The sequence below is a fragment of the Diospyros lotus genome, chromosome 4 (assembly GCF_014633365.1).
Source record: "Diospyros lotus cultivar Yz01 chromosome 4, ASM1463336v1, whole genome shotgun sequence".
In the NCBI taxonomy this organism is placed as follows: Eukaryota; Viridiplantae; Streptophyta; class Magnoliopsida; order Ericales; family Ebenaceae; genus Diospyros; species Diospyros lotus.
Window position 1 is genome coordinate 4,689,912 of NC_068341.1, and position 21,187 is coordinate 4,711,098.

At 41.1% G+C, this 21,187-nt stretch overlaps 1 protein-coding gene across 1 annotated transcript; it reads right to left on the bottom strand.

Annotated features, from left to right (window-relative positions):
* Positions 1-396: 396 nt before the first annotated feature.
* Positions 397-21,167, bottom strand: LOC127799951 (probable E3 ubiquitin-protein ligase LUL4). The gene is made up of 3 exons (XM_052334256.1): positions 20,291-21,167; positions 1,755-2,265; positions 397-722 (listed from the first exon to the last, which is right to left on the bottom strand). The coding sequence occupies exons 1-3, from the start codon at positions 20,785-20,787 to the stop codon at positions 609-611; spliced, it is 1,122 nt and encodes a 373-aa protein (XP_052190216.1). The 5' UTR covers positions 20,788-21,167; the 3' UTR covers positions 397-608.
* Between the last annotated feature and the right edge of the window lie 20 nt (positions 21,168-21,187).

The window sequence follows — 21,187 nt, forward strand, 5'->3', positions numbered from 1 at the left end:
TTGGCTGTTAGTAGATTGAAAAGAGTTCCTTCCCATCACCTGGAATCTTCATCCACCTTTATAGGCATAGGATTTACCTCTCTTGCTTCCTAAATCTGCATCCTCTCACAGCCCTCTTTCTTTCTTTCTTTTCTATTTTTTACCCAGCTCTTTTTTCTTTTGTTTCTTTTTGCTGGGTACACCCTCCAACTGAATATCTTGCTGAAGGGTAAAAGACTATATGAACTGAAATTGCAAGGAAGGACTGGCGGAATTCATTTTCTATGTCCAAAGAAAAAGAAGAATAAAGGGAAAGTAAAGAGTTTCAACACTTTAGTCAGATCATATTTCTTGAGAACTTCAAGAGAGGAGACAGAGAGAGGTTTTTGGAGAGAAAAACAATCTTTAACAACTAACTAGGTGCCAATACCATACTCTATTTGCAAAAACATCATGCCAAAGTGCACCCTTATATATACATCGCCATGTGATCGAAGATCAGAAAAAGAAATGAAGATATGTTTAACAACTAACAGAACAAAAATCACATATATAAAAGGATTAAATACAAAGAAAAAAATATTGAAAGAGTATCATACAATAGGATCCAGAACGAAGGAGGGGATCACTCACTGATCAACATTGTTGATCTTGATTTCTATGAGTTCCTCAATGGGTTGACGGCATATAGGGCACTTATTTGTTTGAAGCCTCAATTCTTTTGCACATTCAGTGCACATGCACTACAAAATAAGAAACTCTCATGTCAGAAAATAAGCAACTGAAGTAATAGAAATAGAAGACAGAGACCGCATATCACAATTGTTGCGCCAACCTGGAAATTTCACCATTAATATTAACTCAATTACTCCCACACCACAACAAACAAAAATTTAAAGGAAAGGATACAAAGGCCATGGGAAGATTATATAGTTTGATTTGAATATATCCAAAGTAACATTAATCATGAAAAAGAAAAAAGGACGAGAAACAAAAAAGCTCTTAGACCCTTTGGGTTAGCATTTCTTGCAAGCATTAAATATCGACTACCTAGCCTTTTTTTTTTCTCCTCATAGTCCCAATTGATTCTTCAGTACATGTCTTTGCTGGCAAAAATGGAACAGCAAAGTGTTTCAGGGCCTGTACAGATTGTTCTACAAAAAGAAACTTTTATTCGTCATTTCTCCCATATTTTACCCACAGATATCCTAAGTGCTAAAAATGTATACTTCTAGTAGAGTTTCAAGCAGCAGACTAGAAACTGACAAAAAGCCAGTATACCATTAACCATTTGAAAGACATGCTTCACAAGTTCAGCAACAGCTGATTAGTCAACAAAGACAGTAAGTTATAAATGAACAAAACACCCCCAAAGAAGAAATGAGAGACTTATGAACAGGCAAACCCATGCTCTCAGTGTGGGGAACATCAAATTTTATGTAAGTTGAACTATGCCAAGTCCATATTGGAAAGTCACAGCAAGCATGGGCAACATGCCTTAGGGTTGAGCTCAACTAAGTGTGTGCTTGAAGGCAGTTCATGGTTGAGTTAATCTAGAATTGTCTTGGGTAATCTTGAGAGTTTATGATTTAAACTAATCCACATTATGTACTCAAGACAATGAGCTTGCCCTGATCCCATTATCACTCTCAAAAGCTTGGCTTCTTGTCCAGTATGATGAATCCATGACCATTAACACTATGTTCATTGCACAATTACACATTTGATTTCCACTCATAACAATACAAAACAATAACTTTTAGATAGACTCTCACCATATGTCGGCATGGAAGGACAGCTGTATCCTTAGGTCCTGTCATGCAAATCACACACTCTTTGCCTGGATCTTCATCTTTGAAGCTTCCAGCAGTTGAATTTGCGATTCCATAAATCTCACGAAGTTCATACCGAACCCTATCAATCCATAATATCTGTTTGATCACTCTCACATCAAAAGCATTGTCATTGTTCTTGTGAATAACAGCTTGAGTAATCTGCATATGAGGGGATGAACTTGGTGAAGGATCAGTAAGACTTTCTTCTGTAGGATCAGCTGGCACAAATGTTTCAGCAGAGATTACAAGAGGGAACATATCTTCTCCTGGTGATGGTGTAGAAAGTTCCTCCAATTCGAAGAAACCCAAGTCAATGCCAGTTCCAGAAGGTTGACGAAATTTCTGGCCAGGCCCTTTCTGAAAAGGGACTTTCACTGGCACATAAGCTTCAGGAATTACTGGAAGAAATTTACAATTGGGCTCTTCCTTGGCAAAGTAAAGAATGGTAAAGCTGTCCATCAGAAAGAAACATAAAATGATATTAAATAGCAAAAATGGTAAATCACAGAAATCAAATATTTTTATGTTTCAAAATTAACAACTTGAAAAGATCAACATGTGGCATCAAGTCGTTCCAACTTGGTGAAGACATCATGCAAAGTTAAGTCAAGATTTCTGATCCCATGTAATATATCCCTGCCGTGATAGTATTTACATTTCTCCAAATAGATAGAACTGTCTGTCAGAAAATGTCCAACTCATCAGTTATTGAACCCAGGGATGCTGTCATTCAGTATTATTTAATTTAGTTTTCTGGAGTCAAACTTTCTTTCATTAATAAAAAGTTATCAAATGTAAGGATGTCACATAGCTAAACATGAAACAAGTCAGTACTGTTCCTTTCTTAAGCTAAAACCTTCCACTGGACAGGATTATCTAAAGCCCACCACCAGAATAGTTGATTGAATGGTTTTCTGAAACAATAGCTAGTCCAGCTATAAGTGTTATCCTTAATTTGGCTACCTCAGTTTGCCAAGGGGGCAATTTTCAATATGCTTCTTTTTCACATTAACATTGAAACTCAATATGGCTTTCTATACCATAATCAAGAAGATTGAATTTGGGTGGTTGCTTTTGTATTTTGAAGAACAGGAGAATCTAAAACAGTAGTCATAAAAATATTTTCCGAAGATAGAACAAGACAATAACTTGCAAGCTGCTCAATTACAAGCAAGAACAACTTAGTCACCTGGTATCTAACAGAGCCATGATGAACATTCAAGTCCAGGCAAACTAATACGAAAGGGTTTTCCATGTTATCAGCTGCTTGGTTCATGGCTACGCAACATTCTACAGTACCTCAGGACAATGCTGTAGCTGAACCCAGCTTCATTCTTTCTTAAGAAGTTTGCTTTCATTTGTGAAGACTCTCTCATTGAAAGAGGGCAGTAAAGAAGTACAAGCTAATAGGAATAAAACTCTTCTTATCAACTGATGATTTCCAGAAAGGGTAGACATCTGTTAGCTTTATAGTATGGTACATGCTTAGACTTGTACGTGGTGCTTCCTAAGTTGTACCTAGTAGAGTGTATATATACCTAATACACATGAATAAAATATTTAACTTTTTTGTCTCTTTCTCAAAACATCCTCCCATTTGTACAATTGCAGTGCCCCACCTTCCAGAGTAAAATCAATCCAGGATAGCAGTAAGTCATCTTTGGCAAGCTTATTTATCTGCATATTTACTTTCTTAAATAAATATCCCTAACGTCATGTTGTCTGGTCATGAAAATAATCCATATTCTCCTTGTTCTATGTTTTACAGGAGCTAATGTTTCATCATGTCCACGAGAAAGTAAATGATAAAGTGAGACAACACATGATGACTTCAATCCTGCAGCAGAATATATACAACATTCAGTTAAAGAATTGGGATAAAGGTTAAGTTAAAAGTCTAAAAATATTGACCAGAGAGACATGATACTAACAAAGAGAGCAACAAAAGCAGATGTAACCCAAACTTCAACACCATCTGCAAGTGTGCATATTGAACTTGGAGTGATTTGAACTTATTATTTCTGTAAATCACTCAAAGGTCCAATAGAACAAGGGCTAGCTAGTAGTAAAATAAGGATGGCCATACAAGCAGTATATCCCCAACTTTCTCTTGAAAAATACAAAATTTGAAAAAAAAAAAAAAAAAAGCGCAAAAAAATATGAAACCAATACAAATAGCAACAAATCCAAGTATAGCGAGTGTGAGTCATGGTGAAAGGAAGGCTGAATTGGTTGATGGCCTTCTGGGAATTATGATGCAACAAGCATGCACAAAAACCATCAGAGCCAGAAAGAAGAGAGCTAAAGCAATTCAGAGAGAGAAAGCAGCAGTGGAAATCATATATGGAGCAGCAAGGATTTTGTTTATTCTTTTGCAATCCCCTCTCTCAATGGAGTTATGAACTCCATATTTATAGTGAAGGGATAAAGTTAGAGAATCAACATCTTCGGATATGAACACAAGTCATGGCCTAGAATCCTGTTAGAGGAGTGACCATATGTTGGAGGGGTGGCATTGGTATCGATCACTATATATGCATTTAGTACCTGAACAAACCATTGCCAACGTTTGAGTAGAAGCATTTATTCATACTATTGGCATTTGCTCATGGGAGTATTCACTAACTATTTGTTCATGGAAGTATGGAGAATTCTGTAAGCTTTTGTATTGTGTTGGACATTAACCCTTGTCAGATATTTATCCAATGATGTCTTGTTATTTTTTAATTTTTTTCACTACCAGCACTTTTAGGATAGGATGCTTCTAACTTTCCATCATTTCAACAAATTAGACAATGAAACAAGTTAAAAAAAGTTGAAAATCAATTATAAAATAAAATAAATGCAGATTTAATTTATTAGTCCTCATTTGTCTCTTCTCCTCAGTTCTACAATCCATTTCTCCCCTCAATTGATCAAGAGTAATCTATTCTGCATTTGGCCACAGAACTGGATGGGGCTAAGGTTCTTCGTAAGGGTCTGGATTTAACTATTCTAAATATACAGCTGCTATCATTTCCTATTGTATAGTTTCCTATTGTGTATAGATTTATAGTTTCCTATTGCATAGATTGATTGCTTTTCTTTTATGTAAATATCTCTTAGATTGATTGCTTTCCTTTTTATGTAAAACCTCTCCTATAAAAGAAGAGCCCGTGTAATTAGATGTGTGAAATTAATAGAAACAGAATTTTTATTCCATTGTTTACATGGTATCAGAGCCATCACAGCCCTTCAAACCCTAGTGCCTTCATTGCACCTTTCAGCACTGTAGTACCTTCTGAAACCCTTCCTGCATCACATACATTCTTCTTGTCTTGTTGCCAGCCTTCTCGCATTTTATTTAAGCTCTCTGCAGCGTGTCTAAACTATCTGAAGCAGTGATAACCGGAGAAACCTCACCAGCAGTAGATGAAGTTCCAGCAGCAATTCCAGAAGCTGGGCATGGAGCAGCAGCAGGGGAGTTGCCCAATTTCCACCTATCCTATCGACTAGATGGGAGAAACTACTTGCAGTGGGCTCAATTGGTAAGGACATTTCTTAAAGGAAGGGGTAAGATCAATCATCTCACTGCCTCTCCTCCAAGGGCAACCGATCCTATGTACCCAAAATGGGATATTGAGGATTCCCAAATAATGTCTTGGTTGTGGAATGCTATGCTTCCAGAGGTAAGTAAGAATTATATGTTTTTGGGTACTGCTAGGGAGATTTGGGAAGTTGTGAAGCGAACTTACTCCAAAATTCAAGATGCATCAATCATCTATGAAGTGAAAACTAAAATTAATGGTTCTAAACAAGAGGGGTTGTCTGTCACCGAGTATTATAATCATATGAATGGTCTTTGGCTTGAGTGAGACCACTACCAAAATATAAAGATGATTTGCAGCATGGATGCTGCAACCCTTAACCAAATAGTCGAACGGGATAGGATTTTTGAGTTTTTGGCTGGCCTTAACCTCGAATTTGATCAAGGGTGCAGCTACTTGGTCGAGAAAAACTTCCCTCTCTTAATGAGGTATTTGCTGTGGTAAGAAGTGAAGAAAATAGGAGGCTGGTGATGCTAAGGGAATTTGCCACTGACGGATCAGCAATGGCAGTGAACAAAGGAGAGGGGACACGGCCTAGATCTGGGCGAATAGAGGCTCAAACTCGAGCCAATGGAAGAGAGGGACTATGGTGCACTTATTGTAAGAAACCCAGGCATACCCGTGACACATGTTTCAAGCTTCATAGCAAAGAGGCTGTCCTAAATAGGAGTGGAGGAGGATTCAAGAATCTGTTTGCAAGAAATCAGGTTTATCTATCACACAATGAGCAAGAGGAGGACCATCCGGGAGTGAAAGCTGAGGCTGACAGCAGCTCAAATCTCACTCCATTTAATGCTGAAGAGATCAACAAGCTGAAGTCCTTCCTCAAATCAATGCAAGATGGATCCTGCTCTCTAGCACAGTTGGAAATCCCAGGTAAATGTACTCATTCTGCATTCTGTTCTACCTTAAAAATTGATCGGAATGATGTTTGGATCTTGGATTTGGGAGCAACAGACCATATGACACCTAACCCCTATGTATTTTCCACCTATCAACCTCTCAGGACCACCAAAATGATCACAATTGCTAATGGCACAACAGTTCCTATTGCTGGCCATGGCAGTGTGGATCTTGGCCCTAATCTCTCCATCAAACCAGTCCTTCATGTCCCACACTTATCAGCTAATTTGCTGTCCATCATCAATTCACTAAAACCTTAAATTGCCAAGCTGGTTTTTCACCTAATATGTGTGAGTTTCAGGCACTAAAGACAGGGATGAGGATTGGTGTTGCTAAAGAAAAAGGTGGGCTGTACTGCTTTGTAGGGAAGGCTTCTTATCTATCTAGAAACCAGCCACTGGTTGCTTGTTCCTCTCAAACTACAGCAGATCATCATAATATATGGCTGCATCATTACCGCCTTGGTCACCCTCCATTTACTCTATTAAAAGTTATGTTTCCTACTTTATTTCATTCTATTGATCCCAATATCTTTCATTGTGATGTATGCATTCTTTCCAAACAACATCGTGTTCCTTATCCCATGAGTAATAAAATCAGTTCTAAACCCTTTGCTCTAATTCATTCTGATGTATGGGGGCCTTGTAAAATTCCTAATTACTCTGGGGCTCGGTGGTTTATCTCCTTTATTGATGATTGTACTTGAATGACATGGATGTTTTTGCTAAAAGATAAGGTTGTCATAGGAACAATGTTGCCAAATTTTTGTAAGATGATTACTACTCAATTTGGAACACCTATACAGAAACTTAGAACTGATAATGCCCGAGAGTATTTTAATCACCATATGCATCAGTTTTTCCAACAAGAAGGAATTGTCCATGAATCTTCCTGTATAGATACTCCACAACAAAATGGAATAGCTGAGAGGAACATGAGACATCTCCTTAATGTGGCCCGTACTCTTCTTCACCATCATAGAGTTCCTAAAAGTTTTTGGGGAGAGGCTGTCCTCACTGCTGCCTTTCTTATTAATCGAGTACCCACAAAGCTCCTTCACCAACAAAGCCCTCTTGCTTGTCTAACTACTCATTTTCCAAATTTTAATGTGCATAATCCTCTTCCTCTTAAGAGTTTTTGGGTGTGTATCATTTGTTCACATATCCAAACAACATCGAGATAAGTTGGATCCAAGGGCACTTAAGTGTGTTTTCCTAGGGTATTCTCCTACCCAAAAAGGATATAAGTGTTATCATCCTTCTACTCGCAAGTTGTATGTCTCCAAAGATGTTACCTTTGTTGAGTCCCTTTCTTTTTTTGGTACCTCTCCCCTTGGTCCCCAGGGGGAGAGACTTTCCTATGGAGACTATAGCTTCGATGAAAGCTTTGATGATACTCTCTTGTCTACCTCTCAGCATACACCTCACTCCAGTTCTAATTCTCTTGACCACACCAGCCCTACTACCGCTCAAACAACTCAGCCATCACCAACCCGACCTTCTCATCCTCTCATTAGTCTGTCCCCTAGCAGTCACAAAGAAGTGCATGCTTAGGTTGAGTTGGGTGAACAAGCGGCCATCAAACGGCTGCCCTCTCCAGTTCGGTACAAGGGGTCTCCTTACATCTACAAGCGAAGGCAGCCTATCCAAGACACACATCATACACCACCCTCGGATTCTGGTCTAGGTATGAATCTCACACAAGATACTTTTTCTTCTGATGGCCCTATCTTTGATGATTTAGACCTACCTATTGCAGTTAGAAAAGGGGTTAGGAGTTGTACACAACATCCCTTAACCAATTTTCTCTCCTATCATCGTCTCTCTCAAAGGCATAAGAGTTTCCTAGTTTCCTTGGATTCAATTATCATTCCTAAGTCAATAAATGAGGCATTACAGGATCAGAACTGGAAACAAGCTATGTTGGAGGAAATGAGTGCCCTAAAAAAGAACCATACATGGGATCTTGTGTCCAGACCTAAGGGGATCAATCCGGTGGGGTGTAGATGGATTTTTAATGTAAAATACAAGACTGATGGCACCCTAGAGAGATATAAGGCCAAGCTGGTAGCTAAGGGATACACACAATCTTATAAAGTCGATTATCTTGAGACATTTGCTCCAGTCGCAAAAATGACCACGGTACGTATTCTCCTCTCATTGGTAGCCTATTTTGGATGGAACCTACAACAACTAGATGTAAAAAATGCATTCCTCCATGGGGATTTGGAGGAGGACGTATATATGGAATTGCCACCAGGGTTCCAAGAAGGGCATGAAGAGAAGGTATGTCAGCTCAAGAAAGCTCTATATGGGCTTAAGCAGTCTCCTAGGGCTTGGTTTGGACGGTTTTCCAAAGCTATGAAAGTTTTCGGATATGACCAAAGTAGGGGAGACCACACTCTCTTCATAAAACACTCTAAAGAAGGTAAAGTGACAGTTCTATTAGTATATGTAGATGATATGATTGTCACAGGCAATGATAAGGAGGAGCAAGAAAAACTCAAGGAAAGGCTATCCAGGGAATTCGAGATCAAAGACTTGAGGGTTCTCAAGTATTTTCTGGGAATTGAAGTTGACTATTCTAAAGCTGGGATCTTCCTTTCTCAAAGGAAGTACGTGCTGGACTTGTTGGCAGAAACAGGGTTAACAGGTGGAAAAGGGTCTAAAATCCCTATTGAACCTAACAGTAGGTTATGGAACAACCCTAGCAGCCAACCAGTGGACAAAGGAAGGTATCAAAGACTTGTTGGAAGGCTGATTTATCTCTCCCACACAAGGCCTGACATCGCTTTTACAGTTAGCCTTGTGAGCCAGTTCATATATAGCCCAACTGAGGATCATATGCTTGTTGTCAGAAAAATTCTAAGTTACCTCAAGTCCACTCCAGGCAAGGGAATTCTATTTAAAGCAAGGAATGAGATGGACATCAAGGGTTTCTCAGATGCTGACTATGCTGGGTCTATCACAGATAGGCGGTCAACAAGTAGTTATTGTGTTTATCTAGGCGGGAACTTGGTGTCATGGAGGAGTAAGAAGCAAAGTGTTGTAGCAAGATCAAGTGCAGAAGCGGAATTTAGGGCTATGGCCCTTTGCCTTTGTGAAGTTTTGTGGCTCAGAATTATCCTTGAAGACCTGAAGATTCAAGCCCAAGGACCAATTAGCCTTTGGTGTGATAATCAATCAGCAATTAGCATAGCCCATAATCCTGTCCAACATGACAGGACTAAACATGTTGAGATAGACCAACATTTCATCAAGGAAAAATTGGAAGCTGGCCTAATTCATTTACCCTATGTGCCATCCGAAGAACAAATTGCGGATATCCTAACCAAAGGGCTACCAACGAAGAGGTTTGAAGACTTGGTAAGCAAGTTGGGAATGTGGGATATACATTCTCCACCTTGAGGGGGAGTGTTAGCATTCAGAGGATTCAATGTGATATGAGTTTCCTAAAATTGGTTTAGGGAATCTTGCCTAAACCAATCTTAGGAAACTCTTCTAAATATACAGCTGCTATCATTTCCTATTGTATAGTTTCCTATTGTGTATAGATCTATAGTTTCCTATTGCATAGATTGATTGCTTTCCTTTTATGTAAATATCTCTTAAATTGATTGCTTTCCTTTTTATGTAAAACCTCTTCTATAAAAGAAGAGCCCATGTAATTAGATGTGTGAGGTTAATAGAAACAGAATTTTTATTCCATTGTTTACAGTAACCCACTCTTCAAAGCTCTTGTAAAACTCTTTTTTTCTTTTTTGCACTTGCACGTAACCTGAAGATTTTTAGATGGTTTTCTCTTAACTTGTATTCCTCACTCTAAATTTTTTCATCTTGAGATTTGCTTTTAAACTACTTTTTCTCCTAAAAGAATATATTTCCAACTGCCTGGCACTTTAAGACTGGCTGGCTTTATAGTCATCTCACAAAATTTTTCTTTTAACTTGGCAAGTGTCAGTCTCAAAATACAGAACAAGTACTCTTCTACATGTGTATACAATCAAATGTTCACCATGGAGCATTTTCTCTTTTCCTTTTTTATTTTTATTAGTTTCTCTGCTTTTTTAGTAATATTAGTAAAAACTCACCATCAATTGTGTGAACCCTATATAAAGACGTGAGATTAAGAATTTACAATTTACTGGCAACCAGCAATGAAACCACCTAGCGATCCCATGGGCCATTGTTAAATATGCTCTTGGCACCTCCTCAGCTTGGCCAATTTGCACCCTCTGCCCAAGCCCTTTAACAATCATGACATATCATTGCTTGATGTCATGTACCGTGGGAATATAAGGGTACTATTGCAATTAAATGTAATAGAGGGACTGAATATGAAAGGAATATAGGCGGAATTAGTTAGTTGTTGTAAGGGATAGTACAGAATTTGTTGCTGCTATGGCAGCTTGTACATTCCCCATACCTGTAATCGGTTACAACACATGAGGAGAGAATCCCTGCTATATATGGATACTCTCTCTCTCCCTCTCAGATTATTGAGAAATATTATCACTCGTTCTATTGAATTCCCCCTCATTTCTCTCTGATTTCCCTCTCCCGATTCTCTAAATCCTAAATCAGATCCTCGGGATCTGACAATCTGGTATCAGAGCACCATTCTTGGGCGTCGATTGACAACCATGGCCGACAGGACAAGAATGAAGCAAATGGAATCTCAGCTACAACAAGTACGAGGGCAATAGCGGAGGTGCAGAATCGAGTGGGAACGCTCGAACTCTCTATTGAAGCGGGAGTCGATTCCAGAATTGACCAGGCAATGGAATGTTGGAGGCTGGAGAGTCGCAAGCAGAGCACTTTGCTTTGGGAACAAATGATGGAACAAATGCAAATGATCGCGCAAATGTTCACCCATCAACAACCGTTAAGGCTCTCTCCCGAGTTTCCTCCGAGAGACAAAACAAAGCCCATTTTTCCAGGAGTAGGGGTAGAATCTCAGTCGGTGGGAACGTCGGAGTTCGAGTTTGATACGAACACGGTGGGGGAGAATGTAAGGGAAAGGAGGCCGGGAGCTTCGGCTAATCGACACCACCCGAACTACCCCACGCTGAAGCTCAAGATTCCATTGTTTGAAGGAGAGAACCCAAGGTGGTGGTCAAGAAGATGTGAACGAGTATTCTCCCTATATCAAATTCCGGAATAACAGAAGGTCACCATGGCTTCTGCTTACCTGAATGATATGGGAGACGCTTGGTATCAAGGGTGGCTCGCGGTCAAGGAGGGAAGCCCCTGGAGTGTGTTTGTAGAGGATTTGTGTGTAAGATTCAAAGATAAATGCATGAGGGACATAATCGAAAAATTTAACAAACTCAAACAAAAGGGGACGATCCAGGTCTATCAGCAGAAATTCAAGGAGCTAAGGTCGTTGATGATGGTGCATAATCCTCAATTGTCCGAGGAGTACTGTGTTTCGAGCTTCATTAGTGGCCTAGGGGATGAGATAAGACCTATGGTGAAGATGATGTAGCCCCACATGGTGAAATAGGCTATGGAGAGCGCAAGGTTACAAGAGATGATCGTTGATGCAATGGCTAAGAAACAGAGGAATCAGGCGAGAGGAGTGATCACAAGAGGCTGGCAAGTTAGAAATAGATTGGCACCCAGAGAAGGGGGATTCCAAAGTAAAGGTGTCCTGGCCCTACCTTCCATCGCTGGAGGTAAACTGATGGAGCAGAGGCGAATAGCTGGTCTATGCTACAAATGTGGAGACAGGTATTTCGTGGGCCATAAGTGTAAGAGACAACTACTACTGTTGGAAGGGGAAGATGAGGACAATGAGGAAGGAGAGGAATTATTGAAAAATGAGATGGAGGATCAAAGGGAGATTTCATTACATGCCTTGAAGGGGGTGAACCATAGTAAGGTTATCAAGGTAGAAGGAAGGGTAAACAGTCACCCGATCCTGGTTCTCATTGATAGTGGGAATACCCACAGCTTCTTGGATGAAGCTGTGGCAAGAAAGTTAGGGTGCGAAGTCAGCCCTTCCCTTCCCTTATCAGTAATGGTTGCCAACAGCAGCAAGGTGATGAGTCAGTCGTCCTGTAATGATTTCTGTTGGGAGATGAATGGAGAAAATTTCTCAATTGATCTGAGGTTGCTAAAGTTGGGAGGTTGTGATATTGTGTTGGGAGTAGATTGGATGAAGGGAGTTAGTCTAATCAGTTTTGATTTCAATAAAATGGACGTGACTTTCGAAAAAGATGGTAGCAAGAAGGTCCTAACGGGCAATCCAAAGGTGGGAGTGTGTAAAATCATCTCGGGTAAGAGGTTGCACAGGATGCTCAAGAGCAAGTTATCACAGGTGGCTCAACTATTTTCTATCCATGCCATGGAAGTTACCCTCGGGGAGCAAGGAGATGAGCACCGTCAGGCAAGGACACTGGGCAATAACCCTCATAGTCCATGACAGGTACAGGAATTTGACTTACTTACATACTATTAATTGAATTTAAGGACCTCTTCTCCGAGCCAAGTTCCCTACCACCCAAGAGACCTTATGACCATACTATCTACCTTAAGCCTAATGCAAAGCCTGTTAACCTAAGAGCCTATCGATACCCTCCTAGGCAGAAAACAGAGATAGAAAAACTCATCAAAGATATGCTGCAAAAGTCCATTATTCAACCCAGCCATAGCCCCTTTGCATCACCGGTATTGCTTGTTAAGAAAAAGGATGGGTCATGGAGGTTTTGTGTTGACCATTGTCAACTTAACGCCATGACCATCAAAAACAAGTTTCCCATTCTAATTGTGGAAGATCTCCTTGATGAGCTTAAAAATGCCTCTGTCTTTTACCAAATTAGATCTCCGATCAGGCTACCATCAAATCAGAATGCGGCCTGAAGATATCCCTAAGACAGTTTTTAAGACTCATCAAGGGCATTACGAGTTTCTCATAATGCCCTTTGGCCTAACTAATGCCCCCGCAACCTTTCAGGTGTTAATGAACAAAATTTTCGAACCATACTTGCGTAAATTCATCCTAGTATTCTTTGATGACATCTTAATTTACAGCTCTACCTTTGCACAACACCTAAACCACCTGAAAATTACCTTTGAGGTCCTTAGAATCAATAAGCTGTATGTTAAGGAGTCAAAGTGTACTTTTGCTAAGCAATAGGTTGAATACCTTGGGCATATCATCTCCAGTTCAGGGGTGAGCACTGACCCTAGTAAGGTGGTTGCAATGGTGTCCTGGCCCAGGCCGCACAATGTGAAAGGGTTGAGAGGATTCCTAGGATTAACCGGATACTATCATCGGTTCATTAAGGGGTATGGCATAATCAGTCGACCCCTTACTAACCTATTGAAGAAAGATAGATTTAAGTGGGATTCTGAGGCCGAGGAAGCTTTCTGCAAACTTAAACAGGCTATGAGCGAAGTGCCAACTCTAGGCTTACCTGATTTTAACAAGCCATTCATCCTAGAAACATATGCAAGCAATAATGGGATTGGAGCAGTCTTGGTTCAGGAAGGCAGACCCATAGCCTTTCTTAGTTAAGCCCTTACCCTAAGACACCTCGGGTTGAGCATCTATGAAAAAGAACTCTTGGCAATGCTAATGGCAGTAGAAAAGTGACGCCATTATCTTGAAGGGGGGAGTTTTGTGATCAAGATGGACCATGAAAGCCTCAAATTTTTGCTATAACAGAAGCTGCATACACAATTACAACAAAAAGGTATGACTAAATTAATGAGTTTGAACTATGTGATTCAATATAGGAAGGGTAAAGAAAACCTAGCAGCAGACACTCTATCCAGATGTCTTAAAGAGGGAAGTGTAGCTGCAATCTCAACTATTGTCCCAGATTCGTGCTAAGAGGTTGCTGCTAGTTATACCTCAAGTGAGAAGACCCGGGAGATCCTACAATAGTTGGTAGTTGATCCCTCATCCAAACCGGGCTACACTTTAACCAATGGGATGATTAGGCACCGAGGGAAGCTGGTGATTCGGGAGGAGGAATGTCATGAACCTAGGGTTTAGCCTAGGATTGGAATGACAATTGGAAGGAACTGATGAATAGAATTAAGAACAGAATGTTGGAGAGGAAGAAATGGACAGAAATAAGGAAAGAATGTAGAGAGAAATGGGGGAGAGAAATAGAGAGAAAATGACAGGAACATTGTAAAGAATTGTAGAGAGAGAATTATAAATTCATTTAATCAATTCAAGCATAAAATCTCTCCACTTACAATTGGCCTTTTTATAGGCATAGCTAGATGCTTAACTAATTTCTAACAACATCCTAACAGCACCCATGTGCTTCTAACAACTTGTAAAATACCTCTAACTAACTATTATACCCTATTACAATAATGCCCATTTATTACTCCTAGGGTCATGACAATTTCTCCACCTTGAAAGGTTTCTTGTCCCCAAGAAACTTATTACAATCAAGTCATTGTTTCTTCATCCAATGCTCAACTTCACCCATTGGTTTTTTCTTCGTTTTTCCTTCTTCTTGTCTTGTTTTTCCTTTTCTTTTGCTTTCTCTTTTCTTTCTCCTTAGCAGCAATAGCATTACGTCTTGTTGCCACACCAATGCAAACATGAATAAGCAAAACAACAAGGGTCTCGGTCCCTTCAACAAAGAATCTCTTCCCCTTCTTCCTTTCATCTTGTTTCGCTTTATCCTTCTGCGTCCTCCATAGCTCCAGATCAGAAACATATTGATCCATAGTAGGAAATTCAGCAACTCCTTCCATTCCTATTCTTTCAAGAGAAATAGATTTAAGACCTCCACAATCTAAGGCTGTTGTGGTCATTTCCATTCCAAGATCTTTGGCTCCCGGATTGCTAGCGAACATCTCAGCTTCATCCTCAACAGTTACCTCCTCCAATGGTGTCATATTGAGGGTTTTAGCAACAGGATTCTTAGTACTAATGGGGGTGCGTGGGGTGCTTCCAATCGTTAGACTGCCATCCCCCAATTCTTCAATCCCTTCTTCCATGTACTCCTCAATCCTCTCCACCTTCTCGCTGCCCATTTTACCCCAAGCCAAAGAATCCTTAGCTTTTAGTAGGTCCAAAATAGGAGGAAGGATTCCAACACCAATATCTGTGTAGATTGAGGGTCCTTCAGTCAGATTTTCTTGATCCAATGCTATGCCATTTCCCACAAACTTCTGATCCGAAACACCCCCAAATCCTTCAGCCCATGCACTACCCAAAGAAGGTAATGAGTTGGCATCTTCCTTGTCAATTTCACCTAAATCGGTATACTTCTTCTGCTCAACATTGGAGGTGAGCAATGAATTTGCTTCCCGCCTCCTCAATTTCTCTTTCAATGGCCCTATTTTAAAGAATTTGTCTTTGTTAAAACTTCCGCGATAATCATCGAAGTATTCAGCGGGGAAGTTGTAATGATACTTCTTGATTAGTATACTGCCGCCCCTAGCTTCACGAGTAGGACACCCCATTGAAAATGCACTGCTACCCATAGCCGAATTTTTACCAACAACATACTTCAACAACAAAGAAATAGGAGTTCTATACATTTTGGATCCAACCCCTCCGCAAGCTAATCAGTTCTGAATTTGAATTGCCTTAAACGACACGGAATTACCATCGGAAGCACTGGGCTTGCTCCTATCCCAAAAATTAAACGAAAATTCGGATCAGCCGACACGTTACAATCAAGAGAATAACTTCGCTCTGTGATGCCTTCCGATTGGGACCGTGAGGTGATCAGAAATCACTTGACCCTGCTTCTCCCTCAATCCTTCCTCATTTGACAAGGGCTATTCACCGAATCCGTTTGAACTGGTTGCGACAACCTTCCTCACCCCTGTCGTTAACTCCAACGGAGCTCCTGTAACCTGTCTTTGGTTTCAATCGCACACGCCTACGCCGTTTGCTTCACCTTCGATGGATTCACGCTCGCCTTGGACAGTCGCAACACTCCCAAGTCCAAATCGCGACCTCCTGGTTGTTCGCATCACCCTCTGGTCACCCACTCCAGTCGTCCGACCAACCCGCGTCACTGCTGTCGCTCCCTAAGCTTGCCTAGATGGCCAAGATCGGCTCTGCTTGCCATCGTTGTGGATTCACAATCGCCTCCCCATCGATGACTCCTTCTAACCCAATCACCGACCACAGGCTGGAGGTGCCTTAAGCTCCGGCTAAATTGTTGTTCGACCAACTTCCTAACCTCACTTTGTTCCTCGCTCTAATCAAAATTGAGAGAACCGCGCCTTCCTCCTCTGGATCTGCCTGCTCACTGGTCGCGTTTGATAATGGTCGCAACACCTTCCTCATCTGCATCGCCCTTCGACAAACTTCTGCCTACTCCCAAACGCTTGGGTTGCTTGCCTTCATTGATCGGTTCTGTTACTCAGTTGGCACCACTCTAATACGTAAATCGACTCTAGCGCAACCCTCGCTGGCTGAATTTCGCAACCAATAATCGACAGCCGCTTTGTCTTCAAAACTCGAGTCTCCTTTGCGACTCATTGCTGTAGTTTATGGAAATTAGTTGGTACACCATTGATTTCGCAGCTTCCACATCACCCGAATTTCGACACAGAGATCACTTCTATAACTGCCTACCTCCATCGCAATCTCCCCGCTCTGCTCAATCAATTCTGACGAGAGTTGTCCAAATCAACTACCAAAATTACATGAACCACAGCCGAAGAAAGACCGTTTTGATATCATTTGTCATGAACCTAGGGTTTAGCCTAGGATTGGAATGACAATTGGAAGGAGCTGATGAATAGAATTAAGAACAAAATGTTGGAGAGGAAGAAATGGCCAGAAATGGGGAAAGAAGGTAGAGAGAAATGGGGGAGAGAAATAGAGAGAAAATGAGAGGGAGATTGTAGAGAATTGTAGAGAGAGAATTAGAAATTCATTTAATCAATTCAAGCGTGAAATCTCTCCACTTACAATTGGCCTTTTTATAGGCATAGCTAGATACTTAACTAATTTCTAACAACGTCCTAACAGCACCCATGTGCTTCTAACAACTTGTAAAATATCTCTAACTAACTATTATACCCTATTACAATAATGCCCATTTATTACTCCTAGGGTCATGACAAGGAAGCACTGAAAAAGAGAATTACAGAGGCACTGCATGCCTCTCCCATTAGGGGACACTCGGGTAATGTGAACACCTACCATCAGGTCAAACAACTCTTCAGATGGCCAGGACTTAAGAAGGATGTTATGGAATTTGTGATCAGGTGTGACACTTGCAGGCGGTGCAAACCAACACATGGGCTACTCTAGCCTCTGAATATTCCTAGGGGTCCATGGGAGGATATCTCAATGGACTTTATAGAGTGGCTGCTCAAATCAGAAGGTAGAGACTGCATTATGGTAGTCGTGGACCGCTTCACCAAGTATGGGCATTTTATGAGTCTAATTCACCCATACACTGCCCAAGAGGTGGCCAAAGTATTCTTAGAAAAAGTGGTTAAACTACATGGAACACCTAAGGCTATAGTCTCTGATAGAGATAAAATCTTTACTAGCCTGCTGTGGAGGAATTGCTAGGATTACTGGGGGTGAAACTGAAGATGTCCAGTGCATACCACCCTGAATCGAACGGGCAAACCGAAAGGATTAATTAGTGTTTGGAGATGTATCTCAGGTGTACTTGTTTCCTTCAACCAAAGACATGGCACAAATGGCTTCCGATGGCTCAATGGTGGTACAATTCCAGCCACCATTCAGCCATAAAAATGTCCCATTTTGAAGCCCTTTACGGTTACAAACCACCCCTCCTATCAGCCCTGGCAAATAACTCAATAGTGGCATCCCTCGATGCATACCTACAACAGAGGCAACAAGCTCTGCAAGGGATTAAGGAGGAGCTGGCTAATTCTCAAAATTGAATTAAGCAATTTGTAGACAAGAGAATGAGTGAAAGAGAATTTCAGGTAAGTGACATTGTGTATCTAAAGCTGAAACCTGGACACCTAAGGACCCTACTTCCCCACCCCAGCTCCAAATTGCATCCAAGGTTCTATGGACCTTTTCCAGTTATTGCAAAGGTAGGACTGTGGCATATTGATTACAATTACCGAAGGGTTCTAATATACATCCAGTTTTTCATGTTTCACTCCTCAAGAAGACAGTGGGGGCACAACCAACTCGCTCCATCCTACCAACTCTTCCCCAGGCTGAAGACACTATTCGGGAACCTATAGCTATACTTGACAACAGAGTTATCTACAAGCAAGGCGCCCCAATTACTCAAGTTCTCATTAAATGGTCTGATCAACACTCAGACGGTAACACATGGAGTATCTCCCAGACATCTTAAACCAGCTCCCTCGCGCGGCCAGCCTTCTCCACATTTCTTATGGACAAGAAAAGTTTTGAAGGGCGGGGTAATTGTCATGTACCGTGGGGATATAAGGGTAGTATTGCAATTAAATGTAATAGAGTGACTAAATAAGAAAGGAATATAAGCAAAGTTAGTTAGCTGCTGTAAGGGATAGTACAGAATTTGTTGCTGCTATGGCAGCTTGTACATTCCCCATAGCTATAATCGATTACAGCACGTGAGAAGAGAATCCCAGCTATATATGGATACTCTCTCTCTCCCTCTCAGATCATTGAGAAATATTATCACTCGTTCTATTGAATTCCCCCTCATTTCTCTCTTTCTCTCTCATTTCTCTCTAATTTTCCTTTCCCTATTCTCCAAATCCTAAGTCAGAACCTCGGGACCTGACAGAACTCTCTGCTCAAGCAATCCATATTGTCAACTTATTGAAGGATGCTTGCAGCACCTCCACAGCTTGGTCAGAGGAAAGGTGTACCGCTCATCATCTAAGATGCCCACAAGGGTGTTCTCTTGGAACACCCACAGTACCCCAATGGCTCAATTAATGAAACTCTCTTCTTGAGCACTCTATTTTTCATGTACTCACCATGAAAATACAAGGTTTTTATGTCCGTTTCCTCTTGACATTCTTAATTACATTCTAGAAACTACTTGTTCATGAGGTAAATCCAACAACCTAGGCTGAGGCTAGGTTTCTAACTAACAAGACTTGAAGGGACTTATGAACTGGAAGCTGGGCCTCTACTGGTTTCGTAAGGCTTCCCCTTTCCTCCTTTAATGGAGTCAGTCTTGATCAATCACTAGAGAGAGAGAGTCCAACTACTACGTAGATTTTGCTGCGTTGTGCCCACTTTCCCATATCTCAACATAATAGGTGGCACTGCCACCACTATATCCTTGATCACCAACGCCCCCACCATTAGAGTGTTAGGCTACAATATAGTGCTCACATTCCTTGGACACAAGATTCAAGCCTAACTTCTCTATGACAAATAGGGGCATCAGTCATTATTGAAACAATAAACCTACTTCACAACAAGCCTTTACTCCATCCAGCAATACAGAACTCTTTCTCTGTTATCACTCTCTCTAATGACTACAAAACTTTACTCTATCCATCAACAAACACAAAATTCTCCCTCTGTTACCACTCCTCTCTCTAGCGATTACCAAACCTTCCTTTTTGGCTCCATCAACCTCCATGCTTAATCTATGGCCTAATTCCCTGTAGATTTTCCTCCACCAACTTACCAGCAACCTTCCACAATATTATTCATCTCAATAAATTGTATTTCCTACTTGAAGCACATATTTTAAATTTGCTTGGACGGTCCCCAATCATTTGTAACCGCAATATAATCCTACAAACATCAATCTTTGCTTTTGCAATTTGTGATCATTGTGAGGGATTACAAGGAAACAAAAGTTTCCTGGTAATCCCTTGGGTACGTTTCATACATATGCTTGTTACCCTTTTACCAGTGCCAAATAAAAAAAGAAAAATAATAAAACTACATGCCAGCTATGCTCCAAATCTTAAATCCCACATGACATTGCTGCATCACAATCCAGACCCAGTTCAACGAATAGCATAAGCAACCAATTCATCTAGACCCCCAAAAGAATTTAATTTATACATGAACGTAAATGGTACAAAAATTACGTACCTCCCATCAAACAGTGCATCAAAAACGAATGAGATCAGATGATGATCTGGGTTCTGCTCATCAACCTCAAGCCGCAGCGTATCCTTATGCACATTCACATCATTCCTGACCTTCTTAGCCTGCTGGTGTTCCACATACGGCGGAGGCGGCGGCAATGGCGGACCAGTCATCGGAGGAGGCGGCCGAATTCCAGGAGCCGACCAGCCAAGGTTGTGGTAAGCATAGTGCGGGGCAAAATTCGCACGCCCCGCCATGGGATTGCCGTAATTTCCAGCACTGTACCCACCAGGGTAGTAGTAGGAAGAGTGAACCGGAGGAGCAGGAGGCGGCGGCGGAGGAGGAGGAGGGTGCGCAGGATAAGGGTAGGAAGACGGAGCAGGATAGGGGTCAGAGGAAGAAAATGAAGCAATGAGATGAGAAGGAGGTGGGTTTTGATGGTAATTGTTGTTTCTTCTTCTTCTGTTGTTGCTGCTGCTGTTGCTCCATGATATCCCCATCTTACTACACACAGAGAACGAGAGACGAATTTTGATTTGAAGACGGTGGAATTGGAGAGAAGAGTAGAGAGGGGTTTGACGGAAAGTCGAAGAAGAAATACACGGTAGACGTAGTAAAAGGAAAAATCTACAAGATTGGTTCGGTTCGAACTTCGAATCGTTGCCAAATCGGAGAGGCTGAAGAGGAAGGGGATTATTCTGGAAGCTGCTGAGACTTGGATGGTCTGGATCCAAACGTGTTTCGGCTTGGACTTTTCTCCTCCCTCTCTCTATCTCTCTCTAGGTGTCAGCGTTGATTGTAAGTGTGCTGGCTGTGTCGCCTGATCTTCGACGCTGCTGGTGTGGTGACAATATTTAACGATGTTTAAGAAATTTCCATCTTTGTATTATTGCTACTTTG